The sequence below is a fragment of the Ipomoea nil genome, unplaced genomic scaffold, assembly GCF_001879475.1.
Source record: "Ipomoea nil cultivar Tokyo-kokei standard unplaced genomic scaffold, Asagao_1.1 scaffold0684, whole genome shotgun sequence".
Lineage (NCBI taxonomy): Eukaryota > Viridiplantae > Streptophyta > Magnoliopsida > Solanales > Convolvulaceae > Ipomoea > Ipomoea nil.
Window position 1 is genome coordinate 682,758 of NW_017617112.1, and position 23,438 is coordinate 706,195.

At 38.9% G+C, this 23,438-nt stretch overlaps 2 protein-coding genes and 1 long non-coding RNA gene across 3 annotated transcripts; 1 reads left to right on the top strand and 2 right to left on the bottom strand.

The window, feature by feature from the left end:
* Positions 1-4,149: 4,149 nt before the first annotated feature.
* Positions 4,150-10,534, bottom strand: LOC109175175. The gene is made up of 3 exons (XR_002053259.1): positions 10,524-10,534; positions 6,875-6,880; positions 4,150-4,259 (listed from the first exon to the last, which is right to left on the bottom strand). It is a non-coding gene; the product is annotated as an uncharacterized LOC109175175 (long non-coding RNA).
* A 4,288-nt stretch (positions 10,535-14,822) lies between these two features.
* On the bottom strand, positions 14,823-18,480 carry LOC109175174 (receptor-like kinase TMK4). Its single transcript, XM_019324431.1, has 2 exons — positions 16,046-18,480; positions 14,823-15,589 (listed from the first exon to the last, which is right to left on the bottom strand). Exons 1-2 carry the CDS (start codon positions 18,300-18,302, stop codon positions 15,075-15,077), a joined length of 2,772 nt encoding a protein of 923 aa, XP_019179976.1. The 5' UTR covers positions 18,303-18,480; the 3' UTR covers positions 14,823-15,074.
* A 3,186-nt stretch (positions 18,481-21,666) lies between these two features.
* Positions 21,667-22,131, top strand: LOC109175116. The gene has a single exon (XM_019324366.1). It carries the CDS (start codon positions 21,667-21,669, stop codon positions 22,129-22,131), a length of 465 nt encoding a protein of 154 aa, XP_019179911.1.
* The last annotated feature ends 1,307 nt before the right edge of the window (positions 22,132-23,438 follow it).

A 23,438-nucleotide genomic window follows, 5' to 3' on the forward strand; every position in this document is an offset into this window, starting at 1 on the left:
ATGCTCACAAAATTGTAATTTACCCGTACCTGAACCACCAAGGAGGCCTTTTTTGCTCAGGAGATGCATGCCTTTCTCACTCATATGCCCCAGACGCATATGCCATAATTGAGTGAGATCCGCATCAGACATCGATGAGGATATCGCTACTGAACCCGTCACAGTACTGCCATGCAAGACGTACACGCTTCCAGAACGAGAAGCTTTCATGAGAACAACCGAGCCTTTTATGACCTTCAAAACTCCACCTTCAGCTATGTACTTGTACCCCAGAGATTCCAAGGTGCCCAACGATATCAGATTGCGTTTCAAATCAGGAATATACCGAACATTGGTAAGAGTCCTGACAACGTTATCATGAGTTTTAATCTGAACACTTCCAATTCCACTAACCTTGCATTGGGTATCATTACCCATCAAGACAACTCCACCATTAACTGGTTCCAGAGAGACGAACCAGTCTTTGTGAGGACACATGTGGAACGTACAACCAGAGTCCAAAATCCACTCAGTCTTGCTCCGTTTGTCACCGGAGCTAACAGATAACATAACATCGCCTTCTGAATCACTTTCAACAACACTAGCTTCAGCAGACTTCTTTTCTCTCTCTTGCTTGTTTTTCAACTTGAAGCATTCAGTCACATCATGACGATGCTTCTTGCAGTACTTACAGGATTTGTTGGACTTATGTCCTTTGGACTTGGATCTGGAATTTTTATTGCTACTCCCTGATTCAAGTGAACGACCCCTTACAGTCAAGCCTTCACCTTTGTCCTCAGACTTAATTTCAAAGTCAAACTTTTCTTTGGACAATAGGTTTGACTTAACACTGTCGAAAGTAAGGGTATCACTACTATTACCATACAACATAATTTCTTTGAAATGCGTGTATGATCTAGGGAGAGAGACAAGCAATAAAACAGCGCGATCCTCATCTTCAATTATAACATCAATATTTTCCAAGTCCAATAAAATTGAATTGAATTCATCCAAGTGAGATTTAATAGAAGTACCTTCCGTCATACGGATTGTGTACAGACGCTCCTTCAGGCGTAGCGTGTTCGCCAGAGTTTTGGCCATGTAAAGCGTATCCAACTTGGACCATAAATCTGACGCAGTCGTCTCACTTAACACCTCACGTAGAACCTCTTTAGACAGGCACAAAAGAATGGTTGAACGTGCCTTGTCATCCAGATCTTCCCAATCTACATCTGTCATTGTAGCCGGTTTCTTCTTCTTCCCAGCTAGCGCTTTCTTCAAACCGTTCTGGGTTAGAACGGCTTCCATCTGAACCTTCCAGATAGAAAAGCTAATTTTCCCGTCGAACTTCTCGATATCGAACTTGGTAACAGTCGACATCTTTGAAAATAACTCTCAATTAAACCTGGCTCTGATACCACTTGTTAGGAATATAGCGGAATAATGCGGAAGCGAAGAATCGAAAATTGAGAATTATAGAAGTTGAATAATAGGAAAATATATAAATGACAAAAGTAGGAAATTAATAAATTGGGAAAATATAATATATATATATATATTAAACTCTAAAAGAGTATAAAGAAAACAAATATATATATAAATATATATGTATTCTACGTGGGGACAAAAAAGAAAGAAGAAAGAATGAATTCAATATTGATGCATTGATAACAAAGAAACATGAGCTATTTATACAATTGAAAGAAGGAGATAAATACGGCATGCTCATTGAGGAAAGGCACCACTTCCGGCGGGACGTGCAATGAGGAGGCTACTGTATGCATGCGACGTGGGTGGACAGCAGCATGTGGTGCATCATGGTGAGTGGAATGGATTTTGAGCCATAGAACTTAATTATTTTCTAACAATATATATATATATATATATATATATATATATATATATATATATGTGTGTGTGTGTGTGTGTGTGTGTGTGTGTGTGTGTGTGTGTGTGTGTGTGTGTGTGTGATTCCAAGAATGGCCCCTTGAATTGACTATTGATCAAGGTTTAAAAAATCGCTAGGCGTCTAGGGACCGCCTAGGACGCCTAGAGCGCCTAGAGCGATTAATCGGCGCCTAGAGCGCCTAGGCTCCGATTAATCGGCGCCTAGGCCCGATTTTTGCAACATTGCTATTGATATTTACTAATTTTCATCATTAACTTTTAATTTGACTATAAATGATTCATTGACTATTAACATTTATCAATTTTCATCATCGATTTTCAATTTTATCATAAATGGTCAATTTAAGGGTAATAATTTAAAATTTTAGTTATTCACATTCTCACTAATGATGGATCTAATATATTAAGTTTATAAACCCATTTGCCCAGTCAATTTTTACATTATTACCCTTAATTTAATGTTTACTAAATAGATATTTAACTAGATGACCAAATATGAAACAAAAGCAATAGTCAATGGACCATTTATGGTTATATTGAAAGTCGATGAAGAAAATTGGTAAAGGTCAACAATTAATGGGACATTTATGATCCAATTAAAAGTCTATGATAAAATTTATAAATATTAATAGTTTATGCGGCCATAGGACCCCGGGGACCCATTTTATTGGAAAAGTCTTGACCCAAGTGGGGTTTATTTTTATTGCAAGGGGGTGATCGAAAGTGAAGCATGGAGCAAAATATTAAAGGATGTGTTGCCAATAGGGGTACCAAACTTGTGAGCTCCACAAGGCAACACACACCTTAACCCGCCAAACCACTACTTATCTTGTGTACTGGAAGGCAGGAAGCTCTAGTTATGCATAGGAAGTGCGTTGGAAGCAAAGTAGTGGGGGACACATGTGTCGCCAAGAATGAAAACTAGTCAATTATATCGTACATTTGTCAACCATCCGGAATGCCCTCTACACTATATAAGGCACCATCAATTCCTCTAAAGACATCATCCATTAGACCATAATAATAAACCTCCCTAGCTTGCTGGTTTCTAGTCCTAATAACCTTTAACCCATGCATTATAGGGTTCAATTCCTAGTCGCAACATTATTATCATTCCTAGTCCACTATTTGGGCTATAGTTTGTATCATTCCTAGTCCACTATTTGGGCTATAGTTTGTATTATTTAGACCTTCGTTTTGGGCCATTATCTCGGGCTATGTATGTACTCTTTTGGACCTAGCGCTCGGAGAAATAAACTACTATTTTCCTACCCATGTATGGTACTTCCATACCCAATTATTTATAGTGGACCCAATCCAACAAAACCATGTGTGTGTGTGTGTGTGAGGTTTCATGTGAATATTACAAACTTTGAAGTTTGTAATATTTATGAAATTGAACCACATGCGCACAAGGAACCCCCCTCCCCCTCACTTTCAGAGGTTGCTTCCACACTACCGCTGGTGAGACTCGATCCCTGGTCATTCTTCCAAAGTTTCACATCTGTGACCATTTGAGCTGCCCATGCGGGTTCTCCTATATATATCCTTGGTTGAGCAAATGGATTTTAACAAGCCATACACACCTGCGTTTTTTCTCTCTAGAAAAAATCTCTACTCTTATTCAATTCCTCTAAATTTATGTGTGCTACTAGTGTTCTAGTTCGCCGAGCTTATTTGTTTGAGTGTTCAAATATTAAATAGAAGTTCGTCTTATCCTGTGAAACCTAGGTTACAACGCTCTTAGCATCAAAGGAAGGTAGAAAATAAGGTATTAAGATGAGTGTGAGTATTACATAACCGGAACTTAACCTTTAGCTTTCGTTTTCTTGTACTTGTTTTTCCGAATTAATATTTTCATAATATTATTTCGCTACAACTATATAAATTGTCCCTAAAATTAGTTAAGATAATGTTATTTTTGCTTAATTTCTCCTTTAATCTTCTCTTTCTAACATGACATTAAAACGTTTTTCACTCATTGGATACTCATAAATTGATTGATCATATCATGAGTTCAAAAACAAATTTAGTTAAAAATCATGTATAGAAAATTCCAATCAAATTATGTCATTTCAAGAGGAAAGATTCGAAAGAAATTTTTGTTGGGAAAAATCCCACTTCCTGTGACAATGAAAAAATCACAGAACCGACAGGAGCACAAACACAAGATGATACACAATATCCAAAAATAAATAACAAAGCAATGAACACAAGATTTACGTGGAAACCCCAAAACCACGGGGAAAACCACGGGACCACCACCACCAACAATTCCACTATAACAAATCTCGGGTACACAAGTTCAGGCTACCACACGAGCCATACATCCATAAATCATCAAACAAAATCAACTCTAGGCCAAATACATCCTTTAACATTCACAGGCTAAACAGGAATAATATCTCCGTACTCAAAATATTCAACTACCACGTACAAGATAAAATGAATATAAGTAGTACGAGATTACCCAAAAGATGCCTGGAATAAATACAAGCTGACCTTCAAAAGATTGATGAATATTGTACCCAAAATAACCTAGAGAAACTCACGGCAAACCAAAGCAACCATGCGCCAAAGTTGAAGAAAGAAAAAATGAAATTGCTTTCTTTTTTGCTTGGAGTTGCTACCGCCAACTGTCTCAAGCTCTCTCTCACTCTATTTGACTTTTTCTCTCAATCTATGTATGTATTTAGATTGCTCCCTTTTTATAGCCAAAATGGATGAACATGGGAGTAATGAAGAATAAATAGAGAATTAATTCTTCACCCCTTCAAATGCCAAAAACGTTTGCTTCTCCAACCTCTTACATTCCCTAATCTTATTATTATATAACATAATATTAATAATAATTAGGCTAAAAAATATAGTGGATAAAAGTTAGCTTGGTCCAAACATGAGCTATTTACCACATAGGAGGGAAGCTCAACCCAACAAATCTCCCCATCCCGACTATGTGGAAGATACCGCCATCCCGGCGATAGAACAACATACCTCAAACTTTCCTCTTGGCAACGATTTGGTCATCATGTCAGACCCATTATCATCAGTGTGAATCTTTTCAAGTTCAAGCATCTTGCATTCCAAGATATCTCTAATCCAATGATATCTCGTGTCAATATGTTTTGACATGTAATGAAACGTAGAATTCTTTGCAAGATGAACTGCACTCTGACTATCACAATAGAGCACATACCTGTTTTGAACAAACCCGAGCTCCTGAATAAACTTTTTCATCCATAGCATTTCTTTATGATAAGTGCATTTTTGTCTATATTTTTACCCCTTCTTGAACCCTTTTTATATGTGAATATCCTAAAAACTTGTGTGAATTGTGACTAAGTTATGTTGGTTTTATTTCAAGGTACAATCATTCACAACAAGTGAGGAATTCAATGATTTGTGGGAAGATACGAGCAATTTTGGGACCAAGAGATCAATCAAAGAGTTTGGAATGCATTTAAGAATTTTCAGCAGCCTCGTACCCCCTTGCGTACGCCCATCCGTCAGCCCATCCAAGATCTCAAAAAAGAAGCAGGTGGCGTACGCCCTGCCGTACGCCCATACGTATGCCCGTACGCCCTTTCCAGTGAACCAAGATTAAATCGTACTACCTCAGGGATGGCCATCCCTAAGGCAGTACCTCTGTGCTCTGTAAAATATTTATGCGATTTTCTTGGATTTTTGGAGGAAGTTAGAACCCTAAATAGCTAGAACTCATTTCTCTTCATTTCCTTAGACTTCCTTAGCTTAGACTAGTCTAGTATTACATCTCTAACTCATCTAGCAAGCTTGTAAACGCGGATTGGAGTGGGATTCAACCACAATTTCTTCATCTTTAATAGAGAAGCTTCTTACTCTTCTTTTAAAGCTCTTGTGCAATGTTTATGATATTTTCTTGTGCTTTGTTGTTATTTATGCTTATGAAGTGTGAGTAGTCCGTTTTTGGGCTCGGATTAGGGTGATATTGCCAACCTAGATGCTAAATAGGTGATTATTGCATAAGGGGGAAGATATCTAACCTAGGGTTCATTTGTTTGTGAAGGATTTATGTTGAATCTTGTTAATATTTGGTACGTAACTCTTATTAACTTGCTTTTGGATAGTTTTTCTCCACAATGAAAGTTGGGGGAAGAATTTAAGCCTCTCCTTTCTCTAAACCCATTTTCTTTCTATGAAAATAGGGAAGAATTGGGGGCCTAAAAGCTTATGTGCTTTAAGAGCTAGGATTTGATACACCATGAAAGTGGGGCAATCCTTGCTCTAATCCTTGTTTATTAGCTTATGAAAATGGCTTTAAGCTAGGATTTTTATGTGCTTTGCCCTTGTGTTCCCTTGGTTGATGTTCTCTCCTAATCCCTAAGTTGTTAAAGCATCTAGAAGGCAACATCCCCTAATTTGAGCCCATCTTTTATCATTGTGTTTACTTGTGTTTAAATTGCATTATCTTAACTAGATTTTTAGCCTTTAATTATTAACTTTACCCAACCATGAATTTGAATTTGCTTGGATTCTTGTGGGTTCCAATACTTTGGTGCCTAGAATTTTAGTTGTCACTCAAGTACGTGCCATAGTCCCAATCCCTTGCGGAACGACAATTTACACCCGTTACTCACCATCTCTTTCCCGTACATCACTTTACTAGCCTCAACAGATGCTATGAACTCAGCTTCAGTGGTAGACAAAGCAATACACTTTTGCAATCTTGATTGCCATGAAACTGCTCCCACTGCATAGGTAATCAGATAGCCTGAAGTAGATTTCCTAGTATCAATGTCTCCAGCCATATCAGAATCAGTGTACCCAGTAAGGATATGTTTCCCTGTACCAAAACACAAACTCAGACTTGAAGTACCCCGAAGATATCTTAGAATCCACTTCACAGCATCCCAATGTTCTTTCCCTGGATTTGAAAGAAATCTGCTAACAACACCTACTGCATGAGCAATATCTGGTCTCGTGCATACCATCGCATACATCAAACTACCAACAGCTGAAGAATAAGGAACTCTTTGCATTTCTTCCTTCTCTTTCTCACTAGAAGCACATTGCTTCTTGCTCAACTTGAAATGCATACCAAGAGGTGTATTCACTGACTTAGCTTCATCCATATTAAATCTCTCAAGTACCTTCTCTATATACTTCTCTTGAGATAACCACAACTTCTTATTCTGCTTGTCACGGATGATCTTTATCCCAAGAATTTGCTTTGCTGGTCCCATGTCCTTCATAGAAAATGACTTACTCAACTCTTGTTTCAACTGTTGAATTCTTGAGACATTGTGACCAACAATCAACATATCATCAACATAAAGCAACAATATAACAAAGTCAGCATCAGAATATCTGTTTACAAAAACACAGTGGTCTGAAGAAGTCTTCTTGTACCCATGCTTACTCATAACAGAAGTAAACTTTTTATACCACTGCCTCGGAGCTTGCTTCAAACCATACAAACTCTTCTTCAATCTGCAAACATAATCCTCTTTCCCTTTAACTTTGAAACCCTCAGGCTGCTCCATATATATCTCCTCATCTAAATCACCATGGAGAAAAGTTGTCTTCACATCCATCTGCTCAATTTCTAGATTCAAACGGGCTGCTAGACCCAACACAACTCTAATGGATGAAAATTTCACAACAGGTGAGAAAATTTCATCAAAATCAATACCTTTCTTCTGGCTGAAACCCTTCACCACCAGTCTAGCTTTGAACCGTGGAACTGAAGTGCCTTCTTCATGTTTTAATCTGTAGACCCACCTGTTCTTCAAAGCTTTCTTGCTCTTTGGTGCCCTCACCAACTCAAAGGTATCATTTGCATATAAGGAGTTCATCTCATGTTGCATAGCCTCAAGCCACTGTCTCTTTTGCTCACTCTCCATGGCTTCTTCATAAGACTCGGGTTCTCCCCTATCAGTCAAGATCACATACTGATCGGAAGAGTAACGAGTAGATGGTCTCCGCTCCCTGTTAGACCTTCTAGGAGGATCAACTGGAACCTGCGAAGGAACTTCTTGTTCCTGGTACACAACATCATCAACATGACCATCTACATCAACTGTATCATCCTGAAGGTCCGGTACAAGATCATCATTATGACCATTCTCCTGAATCTCATCAACGTCATGTGTATCTTTGTTGGAAACTGGCTCAAGGTCAACCAAACTTCCGTTGTCATGAGATTCTGGCTTCCTCACTTTATCAACATCCTCAATGGTTTGATTTTCAAAGAACACTACATCACGGCTTCTCACAAGCTTCTTCTCAACTGGATCATACAGCCTGTAGCCAAATTCATCAAGACCATAACCGATGAAGATGCATTGTCTGGTCTTCGAGTCCAACTTAGATCTCTCATCTCTTAGGACATGCATAAATGCCTTACAACCGAAGACTCTGAGGTGATCATAAGAAACTTCCTTTCCACCCCAAACCTTATCAGGAACTTCATTACTCAAAGCAATAACAGGAGATAAATTGATAATATGAACAGCTGTGGAAACTGCTTCAGCCCAAAAAGATCTAGGCAACTTCGCACCATCAAGCATGCATCTAACTCTCTCCATAATTGTCCGGTTCATCCTCTCTGCTAAGCCATTTAACTGAGGAGTCTTAGGAGGAGTTTTCTGATGTCTAATACCGTGCATTCTGCAATATTCATCAAATGGGCCACGGTATTCACCGCCATTATCAGTACGGATGCACTTCAATTTCTTCCCTGTCTGTCTCTCAACAAGAGCATGAAACTCTTTAAACACACCAAACACATCACTTTTGTGCTTCAAAGTGTAAACCCAAAGTTTCCTAGAAAAATCATCAATAAAGGTCACAAAGTAAGACGCACCTCCAAGTGACATAACCTTCATTGGTCCACACACATCAGAATGTACCAACTCAAGTGGCTCTGACCTCTTCGAAGGAGGGTTGCTCATGAAAGAAACTCTTTTCTGTTTCCCCGCCAAGCAATGAACACATCTGTCCAACCTAGCTTCTTTTACCCCTGAAAGCTTACTCTTCTTGGCAAGACAATCAATCCCCTTCACACTCATGTGGCCAAGTCGTTTATGCCACAATTCTGATGCACATTCTTTTGCTGCCACATTCACTGAATCACCAGAAATAAAGCTTTGCAAAGAGTACAAGTTAGAAGACTTGTTACCTCGTGCAATAACCAGCGAACCTTTAGTGATTTTCCAATGTCCATCACCAAAGAAACAACAGAAACCATCATCATCAAGCTTTCCTGTAGAAATGAGATTTAGTTTGATACCTGGTGCATGGTTTACATTTTTAAGTACCAGCTTTGTGTCATTGCTTGTCTCAAGGCAAACTGTACCGGTACCAATCACCTTCACCTGACCATCATCACCCATTCTTAACTCTCCATAGTCACCTGGAGTATATGAAGTAAAGAATTCCTTCCTTGATGAGGATGCACCTGAATCCACAATACAAGTTGTTTCGTGGCATGCAATGTTGATGGCGTTCTCATCACAAGCAACAAGTAAATCTGTTTTAACTGTTGCAACCTGGTTCTCGGTGTTATCATCTTTCTTGTCTTGCTTCTTTTCCCTTTTAAACTTGAAGTAATTTTTCTTGATGTGTCCTTTCTTGCCACAATAATGACATTCAACATCCTTGTGCCATGACCTTGACTTACTTCTGCTTTTATCTCTACCCTTCTGACCCCTTTGTTTGTTTCTCCCCCTATCATTTGTAACCAAAATATCTGACTGAGAAGTGGAGGTGTCTTGAGATCTTCTTCTTGACTCTTCATTCAAGATACCACTCTTGACATACTCCATGGTCACAACACCATTGGGAGCAGAATTGGTCAAAGAAACCCGAAGTGTTTCCCAAGAATCAGGTAGAGTGTTAAGCAACCATAGACCAAGTACCTCATCCTCAAATTTGATGCCCATGCTAGACAACTGATCAAGAACACCCTGAAAATCATTGACATGATCATTAATCAATGTACCTTCCTTGAATCTTAGATTCATCAATTGTTTTAGCAAAAACAATTTGTTATTGCCTGTCTTGGAAGCATACAGGGTCTCAAGTTTATCCCACATGCTTCTGGCATGTGTCTCGTTGATAATGTGATTCATAACATTATCTTCAACCCATTGGCGAATATAACCACAAACTTGTTGATGCTCAAAGTCCCACTCTTCGTCTGACATGCTTTCTGGCTTTGCAGTTGCAAACACAGGTAGATGTAATTTCTTCACAAACAGAAGATCTTTCATCTTGGCCTTCCAAATGTGATAATTTCTACCATTCAATCGTACCATATTACTCATATTTGTCTCCATGTCAAATGTACTCAATCAACAACCAAGGCTCTGATACCACTTTGTTGGGAAAAATCCCACTTCCTGTGACAATGAAAAAATCACAGAACCGACAGGAGCACAAACACAAGATGATACACAATATCCAAAAATAAATAACAAAGCAATGAACACAAGATTTACGTGGAAACCCCAAAACCACGGGAAAAACCACGGGACCACCACCACAAACAATTCCACTATAACAAATCTCGGGTACACAAGTTCAGGCTACCACACGAGCCATACATCCATAAATCATCAAACAAAATCAACTCTATGCCAAATACATCCTTTAACATTCACAGGCTAAACAGGAATAATATCTTCGTACTCAAAATATTCAACTACCACGTACAAGATAAAATGAATATAAGTAGTACGAGATTACCCAAAAGATGCCTGGAATAAATACAAGCTGACCTTCAAAAGATTGATGAATATTTTACCCAAAATAACCTAGAGAAACTCACGGCAAACCAAAGCAACCATGCGCCAAAGTTGAAGAAAGAAAAAATGAAATTGCTTTCTTCTTTGCTTGGAGTTGCTGCCGCCAACTGTCTCAAGCTCTCTCTCACTCTATTTGTCTTTTTCTCTCAATCTATGTATGTATGTAGATTGCTCCCCTTTTATAGCCAAAATGGATGAACATGGGAGTAATGAAGAATAAATAGAGAATTAATTTTTCACCCCTTCAAATGCCAAAAACGTTTGTTTCTCCAACCTCTTACATTCCCTAATATTATTATTATATAACATAATAATAATAATAATTAGGCTAAAAAATATAGTGGATAAAAGTTGGCTTGGTCCAAACATGAGCTATTTACCACATAGGAGGGAAGTTCAACCCAACAATTTTAATAAAGATATGCCGCATTTCTCAATTAGTTACCTAGTGTGATTAGTTATTAGTGGTCAACATGGCTTGATCACCTTCGTATCAAGATTAGGAAAACAACTTAAAACAGGGTGAAATGGCATATCTAAGCTTTTTGGAAGGAAAACTCGTATTCATTATGTGAAGGTATATATATGTTAAACGTTGTTTCTGTATAATAAATAGTTCGTAAATCACGTTAAGAAGACTTTATGTAATGAGTTTAATATATATCTAACATTTTTTAACTTATGAGAAGGGAACTACACATATTAGGGGAATTTTATGTATGGTTGAATAACCTTAAGAACACGTTTAGTTCACGGAATGAATTTTGAGGTAATAGGAATGCTATTCCATATGGAATGGAATAACCAAGAAATAGAATAGGAATTGTATTCTATTGTTTGGTTCGCGGAAGAAATAGACTTTAGAAATTATATTATAGTGTTTGGTTGATTTTAGGAATAGAAATGAAATATGTTTTAAAAGACGTAAATACCCTTATAACAATATGCGATGGTGGCGGTGGTGGTGGTGGTGGCGGTGGCGGTGGCGTTGGTGGCGGCTGCGGTGGCGGTGGTGGTGGTAGTGGCGGTTGTGGGGTGGTGGTGCTGGTGGTAGTGGCGGCGGTTGTGGCGGTGGCGGTGGTGGTGCTAGTGGTGGTGGTAGTGGTGGGGCGGTGGTGGCAGCGGTGGTGGTGGTGGTGGCGGTGGCAACGGCGGCAGCGATGACGATGGTGAAATAGGAAATAAATTTAATTGGGAAGTAAAATATGAAATAGAAACTTTAGGCTATTCCTGAGAACTCAAGAATAGCCTAATAGGTCATTCTCGGGAACAATGTTCCTGGGAATACAAGTGGTTACCAAACAGAGGAATAGGCATATTACCGAGAATGTTATGCCATTCCAGACCTATTCCGTGAACCAAACAGGCCATAAAAGTCATCTTTAAGAAACCTCTAATTATTATGTATATACAAACTATTTTCAAAATAGTTTTAAAGCATATTAAATCCTTATTGTCAAATTTTGTTTGAATATTTTAGAGCAATAAGACTCGCAATGTTTTTGTACCCCCAAAGGGGGGAGGGGGGGAGGTAAAAGAAGCTAGGTTACTAGAAGAATCGGTGGCCAACCACTAAGATAGTAAGATGGCAGCCAGCTTGAGATGACTACTTTATTCGATATTAATCCAAAGTCATCATCATGATGCCAAAACATATTAATTTCTTGCTGATGCTACTTATGTACTAAATCTCCATTTTCAGAATAAAAAATGAGCAAAAAGGAGAATGAAATGTCCCTACAACATGTGCAAGTCTTCCTGCGTGCCTTCAACTCTTTTGTTCTTGAGACGCGTCGCTTAACTTCCGCCAATCTGCAAATTATTCCCCGCCCCCATGTGATTTATGACTTCCAATTCATTTTGAATAGACCACCAATTAAAAATTCATGATATCTCAAAACAACCCGCATGGGCAGCTCAACAGGTCACAGAGGTGAAACTTTGGAAGAATGACCAGGGATTGAGTCTCACCCGCGGCAGTGTGGGAGCAACCTCTCAAAGTGAGGGGGGTTCCTTGTGCACAGTGAGCACGGTCTAGCCTCTGTGGTTCATGTTCAGTTGAGTTATCATGATTTACATTCTCCCAAATGCTCTGTCGGGTCGGGGTGTGGGACCCTTAGGGTTAGGGTTCAGCCTTAATAACTATCTGAGCTTACATTGAGGGGTTTTTATTAGATAAAAATTAAAAATTATAATTTTTGTCCCTAAGTTATAGGATAATGGTAAAATTCGTTTTAAGTGTTGGTCTTGCTCAATTTTCGTCTCTAAGCTATCGTTGGTGTTGCTCAGCCGTTGATTTGGAGAAGATCAACTGCTCTAAATCAAGGCAATCTGAAGAAAAAATGCAATGAAATTTTGGTCAATATTTCAAGCGTTGAAGTACATTATTACACACAACACAACTGCAAAAGTGCACCAAATGATTTGTAGAAGCACACTCAAGAGGTTGTACTTCACATACCATTCGGTGCACTGTATATTATTATTTCATGTACTTTGTAATGTTGATCGATGCACTTTAAATTTTGAGATATTTTACTACACGTTTTTTCCTCTTACTTTTTAGTCACTCTCGTTAATCTATCCAGATGGATAGATCATATCAATCCTCAATTTATTTATTTATTATTTTTATTTTTTTTATCATTAGAAATTTATATATATGGTATAATTTTGTTATTTTAATATTTTTTTTTTGAAAGCTTGTTATTTTAACATAATATATCAATATAAACTTAATTTAAATTTTTAGATTTTGACAAATAATTTTGTTAGTAGTATTCGAATAATTTTTTTTTTAAGTTTAACTTATAACATGTAATTATAATTAAGATATTGTTTTAAAAACATGTTAATGGATATTGAGATCAATGCCCGCAATGTGTCTAAAATGAATATTTAAAATTTTCACCTAAATATAGTGGGTCACTGGATTGAGGGGTAGGTGTATCAAAATTTCCACTTGCTTATCAAGAGCAAATTTCACTTTTAGTGATTAATTATTGTGGCATTGATATAGTTAATCTTATTTTTTAAGTTAATCACATTACATCCTTGAGTCCTTGACTATGATATATTTGTCACAATTAGTCATTTGTTTAAATTTTTCTTATTTCACAATTTAATACAGGAAGTTAACATGTAATTTTATAATTTAAGCATCTTGCTCAATGTGTAATTTCTCTTCATCTCTTGTAAACTCTTTTAATTTGATGATTAAGTTACATATTAATCATATTTATTAAATTATGAAATAAAAAAAAATTAAAAGGATGACTAATTGTGGTAAACAAGTGAAAGTCAATTTAATGTGACAAAATTAAAAGTACAAAACTGAATGTTACAATGTCACAATAATCGATGACTAAAATTGAATTTTGCTCCAAAATTAATAAATAACTAGTGTGAATCAAGCACTTCAAATAAGGTGACCAAAACTTAAACTAACTCAACCAACCCACTGATGGTAATAAAAAGACAAACAAACAAACCAACCAAAGCGTAGAGTTCTTATTTTATTTTATTTTGCCAGCTTATATTCAGCAAATCTGTGTTAGTATTCTTGACCAAATCCTTGGTGGCACATATAGAATCCACATGCAGAGTGGATACATATATTCTCTTACAGCCTGTAATTAACCGAAAAACTAATACACAGTTTGCCTTGTCCAACAAATCCATTGTTTTTCTTAAATACCCATGACTCATTACAAGGTAGTATTTATTCTAATATCTTAATAACGATAATGCAAGAATTATGTTTAAAATAGACAAATCTCTTATATGCATCAACATTTGACCATATCTGAAGAGTCATTGAATTATCGTAATTTACATCCTCCCAAATGCTTTGTCTAGTCGGGTGTGGGGCTTTTGAAGTTGGGAATTCAATCTTCTGAGAAAAGTATATACACTATATTTTTCAATCTAAAAAATTAATACCCCACCACTGAATTTGACCATATACCCACTCATTTAAAAGAGTAACAGATGTGTTATCGCGCTATATGTAATTTGCCCATCCACTGATATTTAGTATGCCCAAAAACAATTGATTGGGAACCTTCCAGCTTAGTTTTTCAATCTTTCACGCAATCAGTGGAAAGACAGAAGCAAAAGGGATCAAATAATGGAGAATGACACAACGCGTTTGAGTAAAGAATTTCTGTATTATTTACAATAACAATTTGAGAGGTCAACAATTTAGTACATGATTCTTCTATTCCCAAAAATGACAAAAACAAAATTATATCTGTCATAAAGCCTTTGCTCACACCAAGCTGTCAAATAAACAATCCAATCAAACCAGGGCAATCCTAAGAGGCTAAGAATATGATATGAAAACCACAAATTTGTCAGGAAAAAAAAAAAATGAATGAAATGAACTTGCATACTTTAAGGTCATCTGCAATCTGTTGAACTGAAGGTATCAGCGAATCCCGAAGGTTTCGTGGGAATACTCGACTGCGTTTGGCTGTAGGAGAGATCGTCAAACATCCTGGAAGTCCCTTCGTCGGCTTGCCATCTTTGAAGGGCTTGCGGGAGGCTCATATGGAGGTCGATGCCATAGCTTTCGTCTTCTTCAGGTCTCGAAGGCCGCCACTGCTCCACGAGTGGGCTCAGGACATTCACAGCGTGGCCCATGTCGGGTCTCTGGAATGGCTCCCGAGCGGTGCAGTGGCCAGCCAGCTCAGCTACCTTGGCAATGCTCTGATAGGTTTCCTCATCGGGGTCGAGAGTAGGGTCAATAGCCTTTCGGAGGTTGTCTCGGTTGATGAGGACCCTTCGGAACCATGTCACCAGATGAGACCTCTCGTCTGGCATGGTCTCGTCTAGCGCTTTTCTGCCCGTGATGATCTCCAATAAAATAACCCCGAATGCATAAACATCAACTTTGGTTGTGACTCGCCCAGTAGCTATACGAAATAGAAAGATATATATAAGCTTCCATGCTCATAATTACAAACTAGAGTTTTTTTTAGTACTACAGACACTGTTACAATGCAGTATCTGTTCATAACTACTTTCTTACAATGCAGTATCTGTTCATAACTACTTTCTCAAGAGTCAGTAGAAAGTCCACTGAGGCACGAACAAACCCACTTCGTGCCACTAGACCACAAGATCATTGGCAATATAATCTAGAGTTTAATTAGTTATCCAACTAAATTTCTTTCTTAAATTACTTCTCCTTTCTCCATATCTGGACAGCTAGTATACTCTCTATGTCCCATTTTATATCACCTACTCATACAATGAAGCTTGACTAAATGTTCAATGAGCACGATGTCAAGAAAGATGATATGACTATAAAAGGGTGTTCGATTATTTCATACAAGAAAACGAAATAAGGATAGATAAGTAGTACTTACCAGCATATTCGGGTGCAAGATAACCGAATGTTCCAGCCAATCGTGTCTCGACTGAATACTTCCCATCGGGGGCGTTTCTAACCAATCCAAAATCGGCAACCTTGGCTCTCATATCATCACTAAGGAGAATATTAGTGGGTTTTAAATCTCTATGGATGAAACTTTGCTGTGCTAAGCTATGAAGATACTCGACGCCCCTTGCCACGTCTAATGCTATCGTTACCCTTTGCTTCCAAGTCAGAGGTTCGGAGGCGTGCTCTTGCCATTCAAACAAGTGCTGGCCTAGGGTACCCTGTGGCATATACTCGTACACTAAAAGCCTCTCGTTGCCATTGATACAATAGCCGAGAAGGGCGACGAGATGCCTATGTCTAACTTTGGTAAGGACCGCGATTTCAGCTTGAAACTCATTCATTCCTTTGGTACCCATCACCCCGGATTCCATCCTCTTCACAGCAATCTTAGTCCCATCGTGTAATTCACCCTTGTAAACGACTCCGAACCCTCCTCTCCCCAGCACGTTCTCTTCACTGAAATGGTTTGTAACTTGTCGAAGAACCTGGACCGAAATGGCAACGTTTCCGCCTTCGAAAATGGGGATCTCAGTATGGTCACCACTGCTCTGGCTCTGCAGTTCACTCGGGACACCCGAATATCCAGTTGCAGAACCAACTACACTAGCCTTCATCATCTGCTCACTCTTCTCATCAGGGCTCTCGACCCTTCCAAATCTCTTATGCTGCCGCTTCATGTAACACTTGTAAGACACAAACAACACAACTACAACAAAAACAACAACTGCTATAACCACACCAACAATCATTCCACCTGAAATGGAGGACCTGTTTGAATTGTGAGACGATGGATTGTCACCGGGAGCATTTGAATTCTGGCCTGAACCCGGTGATCCACCACCGGTACTCACATTCTTCCCAAGAAATAAGTTGCCACCATGAGAAAAGCTCACAGAAGGTGGGAAAACAGGTATAGGACCAGACAAATTGTTATTGGACACTTCTAGGACTTGAAGATTACGCAAAGTAGTCAAGCTCTCCGGGATTGGGCCAGTAAGATTATTATCATTCAAATACAGGTTCCTCAATGAAGTCAAATTGGCAAAAGCGGGTGAAATAGTACCTGAAAACCCCTGCTTTCTTAGAGTCACCGTAATCACTTTCCCCTGTGAATCACAAGAGACAGATCCCCAATTGTTGCACGCATTATTGCCTTCCCAAGATTGGGCAAGCGTGATTGGATACCCAAGACCCCCAGCAACAGCAAGAAGTGCAGTGACCTGTGGATCACAAGGTCCAGGTTTATCATTACAGAAACCATTACCAAGATTCTTCTTGACGTTATTTCCAAACTCAGGCATGGGACCCTGCAAATTGTTGTTCTGAAGAGTAATGTTCACCAATTTCGGAAGACCCGTTATGGAAACTGGTACAACCCCGGTCAATTGGTTGTCTCTGAGCTGCAAATCGAAGAGATTTACGCATTTGGAAAGGTCAGGGATGGGACCCGTGAAGGCATTGGCATGAAGCCATACTTGGGAGAGTTGGGTCATTGAGGAAAGCACATCAATAGTCCCGGAGAGCCCCTGTTGTTGGTTATTCAGCCACAAATTCTGTATCTCCGAGCTCCCAAACGACCCAGGCAGAGACCCGGTGAGGTTATTGTAGGATAATCTCAGGTTCTGGAGATTCGGGAAAGAATCGAAGAAATTAGGAATGACGCCGGTGATACTGGCGTTGCTCGCGAAGAAAGATCCCAAGCTTGTGCTTTCGGCCAAATAACTAGAAATTTGCCATGGGCTGAGCTCGCCATTGTCGGAAATGCTGAAAATCCGCAAATTGGGAAGACCCAAGAGGAAATCTGGGGGGATTGAGCTGAACTCATTGCTGTCTAAGTAGAGCTCTTCGAGGCTGGACATATTAGCGAAAGACGGCAAGGGCCCGGAGAGGGAGTTTTTCTGGACGGAAAGTGATCGGAGAGACGCCAGCTGTGTGAGCTCAGAAGGGAGATTGCCGGAGATGGACTGGGAGTCGATGTTGATGGAGACCACATTGCCGGTGGGCTTGTCGCAGTTGACATTAGTCCAAGTACACGGATCTTTGGAAGCGGACCAGCCAGAAGGCGCCGGAGAGAGGGCAGCTAAGAGCTTGGACATGACGGCGGCGTCATCGCAAAATGAAACAGAGAGCAGGCCGAGTAAGAGGAGTAAACGGAGAAAGGATGGAGCTTTCTGGGAGGACATTGCAGGTGGGGTTTAGTTTCGTGGCGGAGGAAGCATATAAGGTTGGGTGGTACACGGCGGCGGTGGTGGTGGTGGCGCGGTATGAATTTTGGAATTTGAAAAGACTTTTAAAAAGTTAGAGAAGAAAAGAAAAGCGTATGTTCTGGTGGTTTATCATGTTCTTGAAGGATTTATGCTTATGGTGACAGTTGACAGCTGCAACTGAACTGTATTTATGCAAGTTCCTTATTCTTTATTTTTATTTGTGAAAATGACATTTTTTTTCTCTGAATTATTTATGTAAGCATATTAGTTCCTTAATTATTTTAAAAGTTGTGGTTTTCCCTCTCCTCTATATTAAATTTACATTTTTACCTTTAAAGTAAATATTTTATTTATTTTTCTTCCCCGATAAATTATTGTTTATATGTAAGGATGACCACTGTTCGGTTCGAACTGAACCGGACACTATAGCAATCGAATTGAAAGTTTCCGGTTGTGATTCAGATCCAGAACCCAATATTTAGATTTCAGTTTATTAAAATATGAATCGAAAAAACTGGATCATGAACCGTGAATCGACGGTTCGAATTGGAACAACTACTAGCATTAGTTTCAAATTAGAATTATAATATTTACAAATATTGTATGTTCTTTTTTACATTTATTATAATTCTCACATATAAGTATATATGACCGCGATTTGGTTTTTATTTTGAACCGTCGGTTCACGGTTCCTGATCCAACTTGAACTGCTGGTTCAAACTTTATTTTAAAATTTTATTTTTATTTTTAAAATAGTCTAAATTCAACAATAAATGTATTTTTTTCAGTTCGGAACATGAACCTGTCGTTCCGGTTTGCGATTTTAATAAACTCTAAATATCGTGTTTCGATTCTAAATTGTAATCCGAATATTTCGGTTTGGTTGCTATAGTATATGTTCGGTTTGAACCAAATCGTGGTAATTATTTGTCGGAGAAGAAAAATAAATGGATATTTATTTTAAGGGTAAATGTGTCCATTTAACATTTCAGGGGAAAAACTTCCACTTAAATAATTCAAAAGGAAAAAGTGTTATAAGTATATAACTCAGGGAGAAAAAGTGTTATTTTTTCTTTTTCTTTTTATTTTCTCCCTACTTTTTATTTTCATGTGTCTTTTTTAAACTAGTCTTTTCTGCGATGTGCAAAAACATATGCCCAACATTTATATTTTTAAAAATAGTTAACAAATCATTACTAATTAAAAGTAATCAAATTTATTTATTATATTAATCCAATATATAATGTCTACAAATATTATCATTAAATAATATAAGAAAATATATGGTGGATGTAATGCATGTGTATGGTAAAAATAATGGAAAGGATAACGGAAGTTATAATAGTATAGGTATTTTTGTCCAAAAAATTATATAGTACAACTATAAAAGTACAATGTAAAAAATGGTTAGCATTAAAAACATGGACACAAATTAGGGATATAACTTTGATTGAAACTTGAGTATTATGTTTTTAGATTATTCTAGTTTGCAATTAAGATGAAATTGAGTTTCATCTGTCATTAATGGGGCGTTTGGTTGGAGTGAGAGAATTAGGTAGAAAAGAATTGTCATTTCATGGGGATGAATAATATGGGAATAAAGTGATAATTTAAATTCCAGTATTTGGTTTGCAGGAATAGAATTACTGTGAATTTAAATTTCAATATATTTGGTATAAATAGGAATTGAAAGGGATTAAGTTGTGCAAAGTCAAAAAATACTCATTATTATTATTATTATTATTATTATTATTATTATTATTATTATTATTATTATTATTATTATTATTATTATTATTATAAATCCTAAATGACCAAATTCAAATTTTGCTTTTGAAAATTTATATAACACGCCGTAAATAAACTATAGAATTACATAAGCAAAGCAACAAAATAGATAAGGAAGTTTTGATAAAAACATATTTGATTGAGGTTGACCTATTGATTGACATTTTGTGTTAAGGGTAAAAGAGAAAGACACACTACAATCGAAAGACAGAGGTCAAATATTTTTATTTTTTTTTTGTGTAACAGAGGCGCAAGGCGCCTTATCTAACTCTAGCCGTCCACACTCTGTTGGCATCAGCCGAGAGGAGATGAATCATGCCGCCCGGGGCCTGGTCGAGGACGGTAGTACCCCAATCCATCCCTTTACCCAAATTGGCAAAAAAATTCGTGCATTTGTTTCCTCTCTAGCTATGTGCGTGAACTTAATAGCCTCAAACTTTTTGCTCAAGTGCAAATTGTCCTTAACAAGAGTTACCATCCCGTTAAGAGAAATGTCAAACATCAATTTTAGGTTAAAAATATGGAGGAGTAATTTTATCTCAATGTTATTTTCTTCTTTTTAAAATCTACATAATAAAAATACCAATGGGGGAATGAGATTCTAATTCCATGAAACTAGGGGTACAAACGAACTGAGCCGAGCTTGAGGTTGGGTTGGCTCGAGCTCGAGCTCGATAAGAATGGTTGGGTTGCATTGTCATGAGTTAATAGAAGAATCGGGAAGCAGACTCTATTGCAACGGCGGGAGGCAGCGCCGTGCGGTTGCTACGTCGGCGGCGGCGGTGAGAGGCGGGGTCAATCTCTACTGCAGCGGCGGCATGAGGTGCGTCCAATCTGCTACGACGCTGCCATCGTCTCTGCTGAGTGAGGGGAGAATGCTGCGTCTCAATGTATTTAGATTTGGGGTTTTGACTTTTTAAGTATATATATATATATATATATATATATATATATATATATATATATATATATATATATATATATATATATATAATTATATATAATTATATATATATATATATATATATATATATATATATATATATATATATATATATATATATAACACTCTCATGTGAACGGCCGCCCAAGAGAGAACTGAGAACCATCCAATGCGCGTCACGTGTTCTTTGGTGCATATAAATGTGTTATATGTGCAAGTAGTTGGTGCACCTTCGCAAGTAAAAAGTGCAAGTAAAATCGTTTACAAGTGCACATACTTTCAGCTACAATGTAATTTTGTCTTGTTAACATTCATCGATCTGAGTTCGCTCTGTTTGGCATCGCTTTTGTTCTTGCGGAGGAGTTCAACGGGTAGTTAGTGTTAGTATTATTATTATTAGTCTTATGTTATGTTATTTAATTGTAACAGTATTAACTTAGTATTTCCTATATGTTAGGAGTAGTTACAGGTTAGTTCTGATATACTATTGTATCTTCCTTTACGGTTTCCAATTGAACGAATTAATCCTTCTAATCTGGTATCAGACTTTGGTATCGATCCTCTCCACCACATATTACCCCCTCTCACCTTTTTTTTCTCTCTCCGGCCATGGCATCCGAATCTTCTGAGCGTACAGTCTCCGCAGGTACACCATCTCCGGCTGCTTCCAATCCTCTGGCAGGGGCACACCACTATGTGTCCATGAAATTAACAACCCGGAACTTTTTGTTCTGGAGGACACACCTGGTCCCCTTTCTCCGCAGTCAGGACCTGCTTGGTTACGTTGATGGGAGCATCAAATGTCCGCCTGCCTTCATCACGCCGGAATCCGGCGAATCCACGTCGGCAGTCACGCCGGCCAGTGCAGCAGTGCCCAATCCGGCTTACAAAATATGGGAGAAGCAAGATCAGGCCATCCTCTCGCTTCTCATCTCATCAATGGCGGATGAGATTCTCCATTTGGCTGTCGGCAGGACCACCTTGGCCGAGGTGTGGAGTTCGATAATTGCCGCTCTCGGCTCCTCGAGTGAAGCTTGCTGTCTCAATTTATTTGGGCAGTTCCAAATGCTCTAGCAGGGGAATTCCACCACCACGGAGTATTTAGGCCGAGCCGAATTACTCGTAGAATCGCTCGCGCTCGCCGGTCGTCCTCTGTCGCTCACGGAACAAAATCTCTACGTGTTCCGTGGGTTGCGGCCGGAACTCAAGGCCATGGCCACCTCGCTTACGGCAACAGGGTCTCCGGTCTCGTTAGCTCACCTCTCTGATTTTTTGCAGGCTAACGAATTCATTTTAGTCGATGACTATCCATCTGCAGCTGATATGGGTTCATCGCACACTGCCCTTTATACAGCCGCTGGTCGCGGCAGTGCTGGACCTCATGGTGGCGGATGGCAGTCGCACCAATCGCAGCACCAGCAGCCCGGTCGCGGTGGTCGCTCTGGACGGCATGGACAGCAGCGTGGTGGCGGGCGCGGTGGTCGCGGTGGTCCTCGGTGCCAAATCTGCCGAAGCCACGGACACACCGCCGTTTACTGCTTCAAATGCTACACCACACAGCCTCCGCAAGCCCACGTCGCGGTCTCGGGCGAGGCTCCGTCTGCGGCAGTACCGCCCTCCGGCGATGGGTGGTTCCCGGATACGGGGGCTACGGCTCATGCTACGCCGAACCCCGGGATGATGAGCCATTCTGATGAATATGTTGGGTCTGACGTGTTACGCGTTGGGAATGGCGCAAGTCTGACGATCTCGCGAATTGGACATGCATCTATCCCATCTCAGTCTAAAACTCTGCATTTATCTGACATTCTTTATGTTCCGTCTTTGTCTGTTCCGCTTTTGTCTGTACATAAATTCACAAAAGAAAACAATGTTTATTTTGAATTTCATAATAATTGTTTTCTTGTGAAGGATTCCACGACCAAAGCCACGCTACTTAAAGGTCCCACCTCAGGCGGTCTGTACAAGCTCCCGGTCTCCTGGTCACATGTTGCTTTTGTCAGTTCCCGGACTTCTCCCGCAGTTTGGCACAGCCGGCTCGGTCATCCGCATAAGCAATTCTTGAATAAAGTGCTTCAAAATTGCCCGGTCACCACAAATAAAACTGTGTCGTTGGAGTCTTGCACGACATGTCATCTTGGGAAGTCCTCAAGATTTAAGTTAGATAGGGTTTCGAATTCCAGTGAAAATGTATTAGATTTACTTTACACTGATATATGGGGCCCTTCTCCTGTAATATCTACAAACGGTTATCGCTATTTTGTACTGTTTGTAGATGATTTTTCGCGTTTCTGCTGGTTTTATCCGTTACGGGTAAAATCAGACATATATAAAATATTTGAGTCTTTTCGTGTCTTGGTAGAGCGACAGTTCTCGCGCTC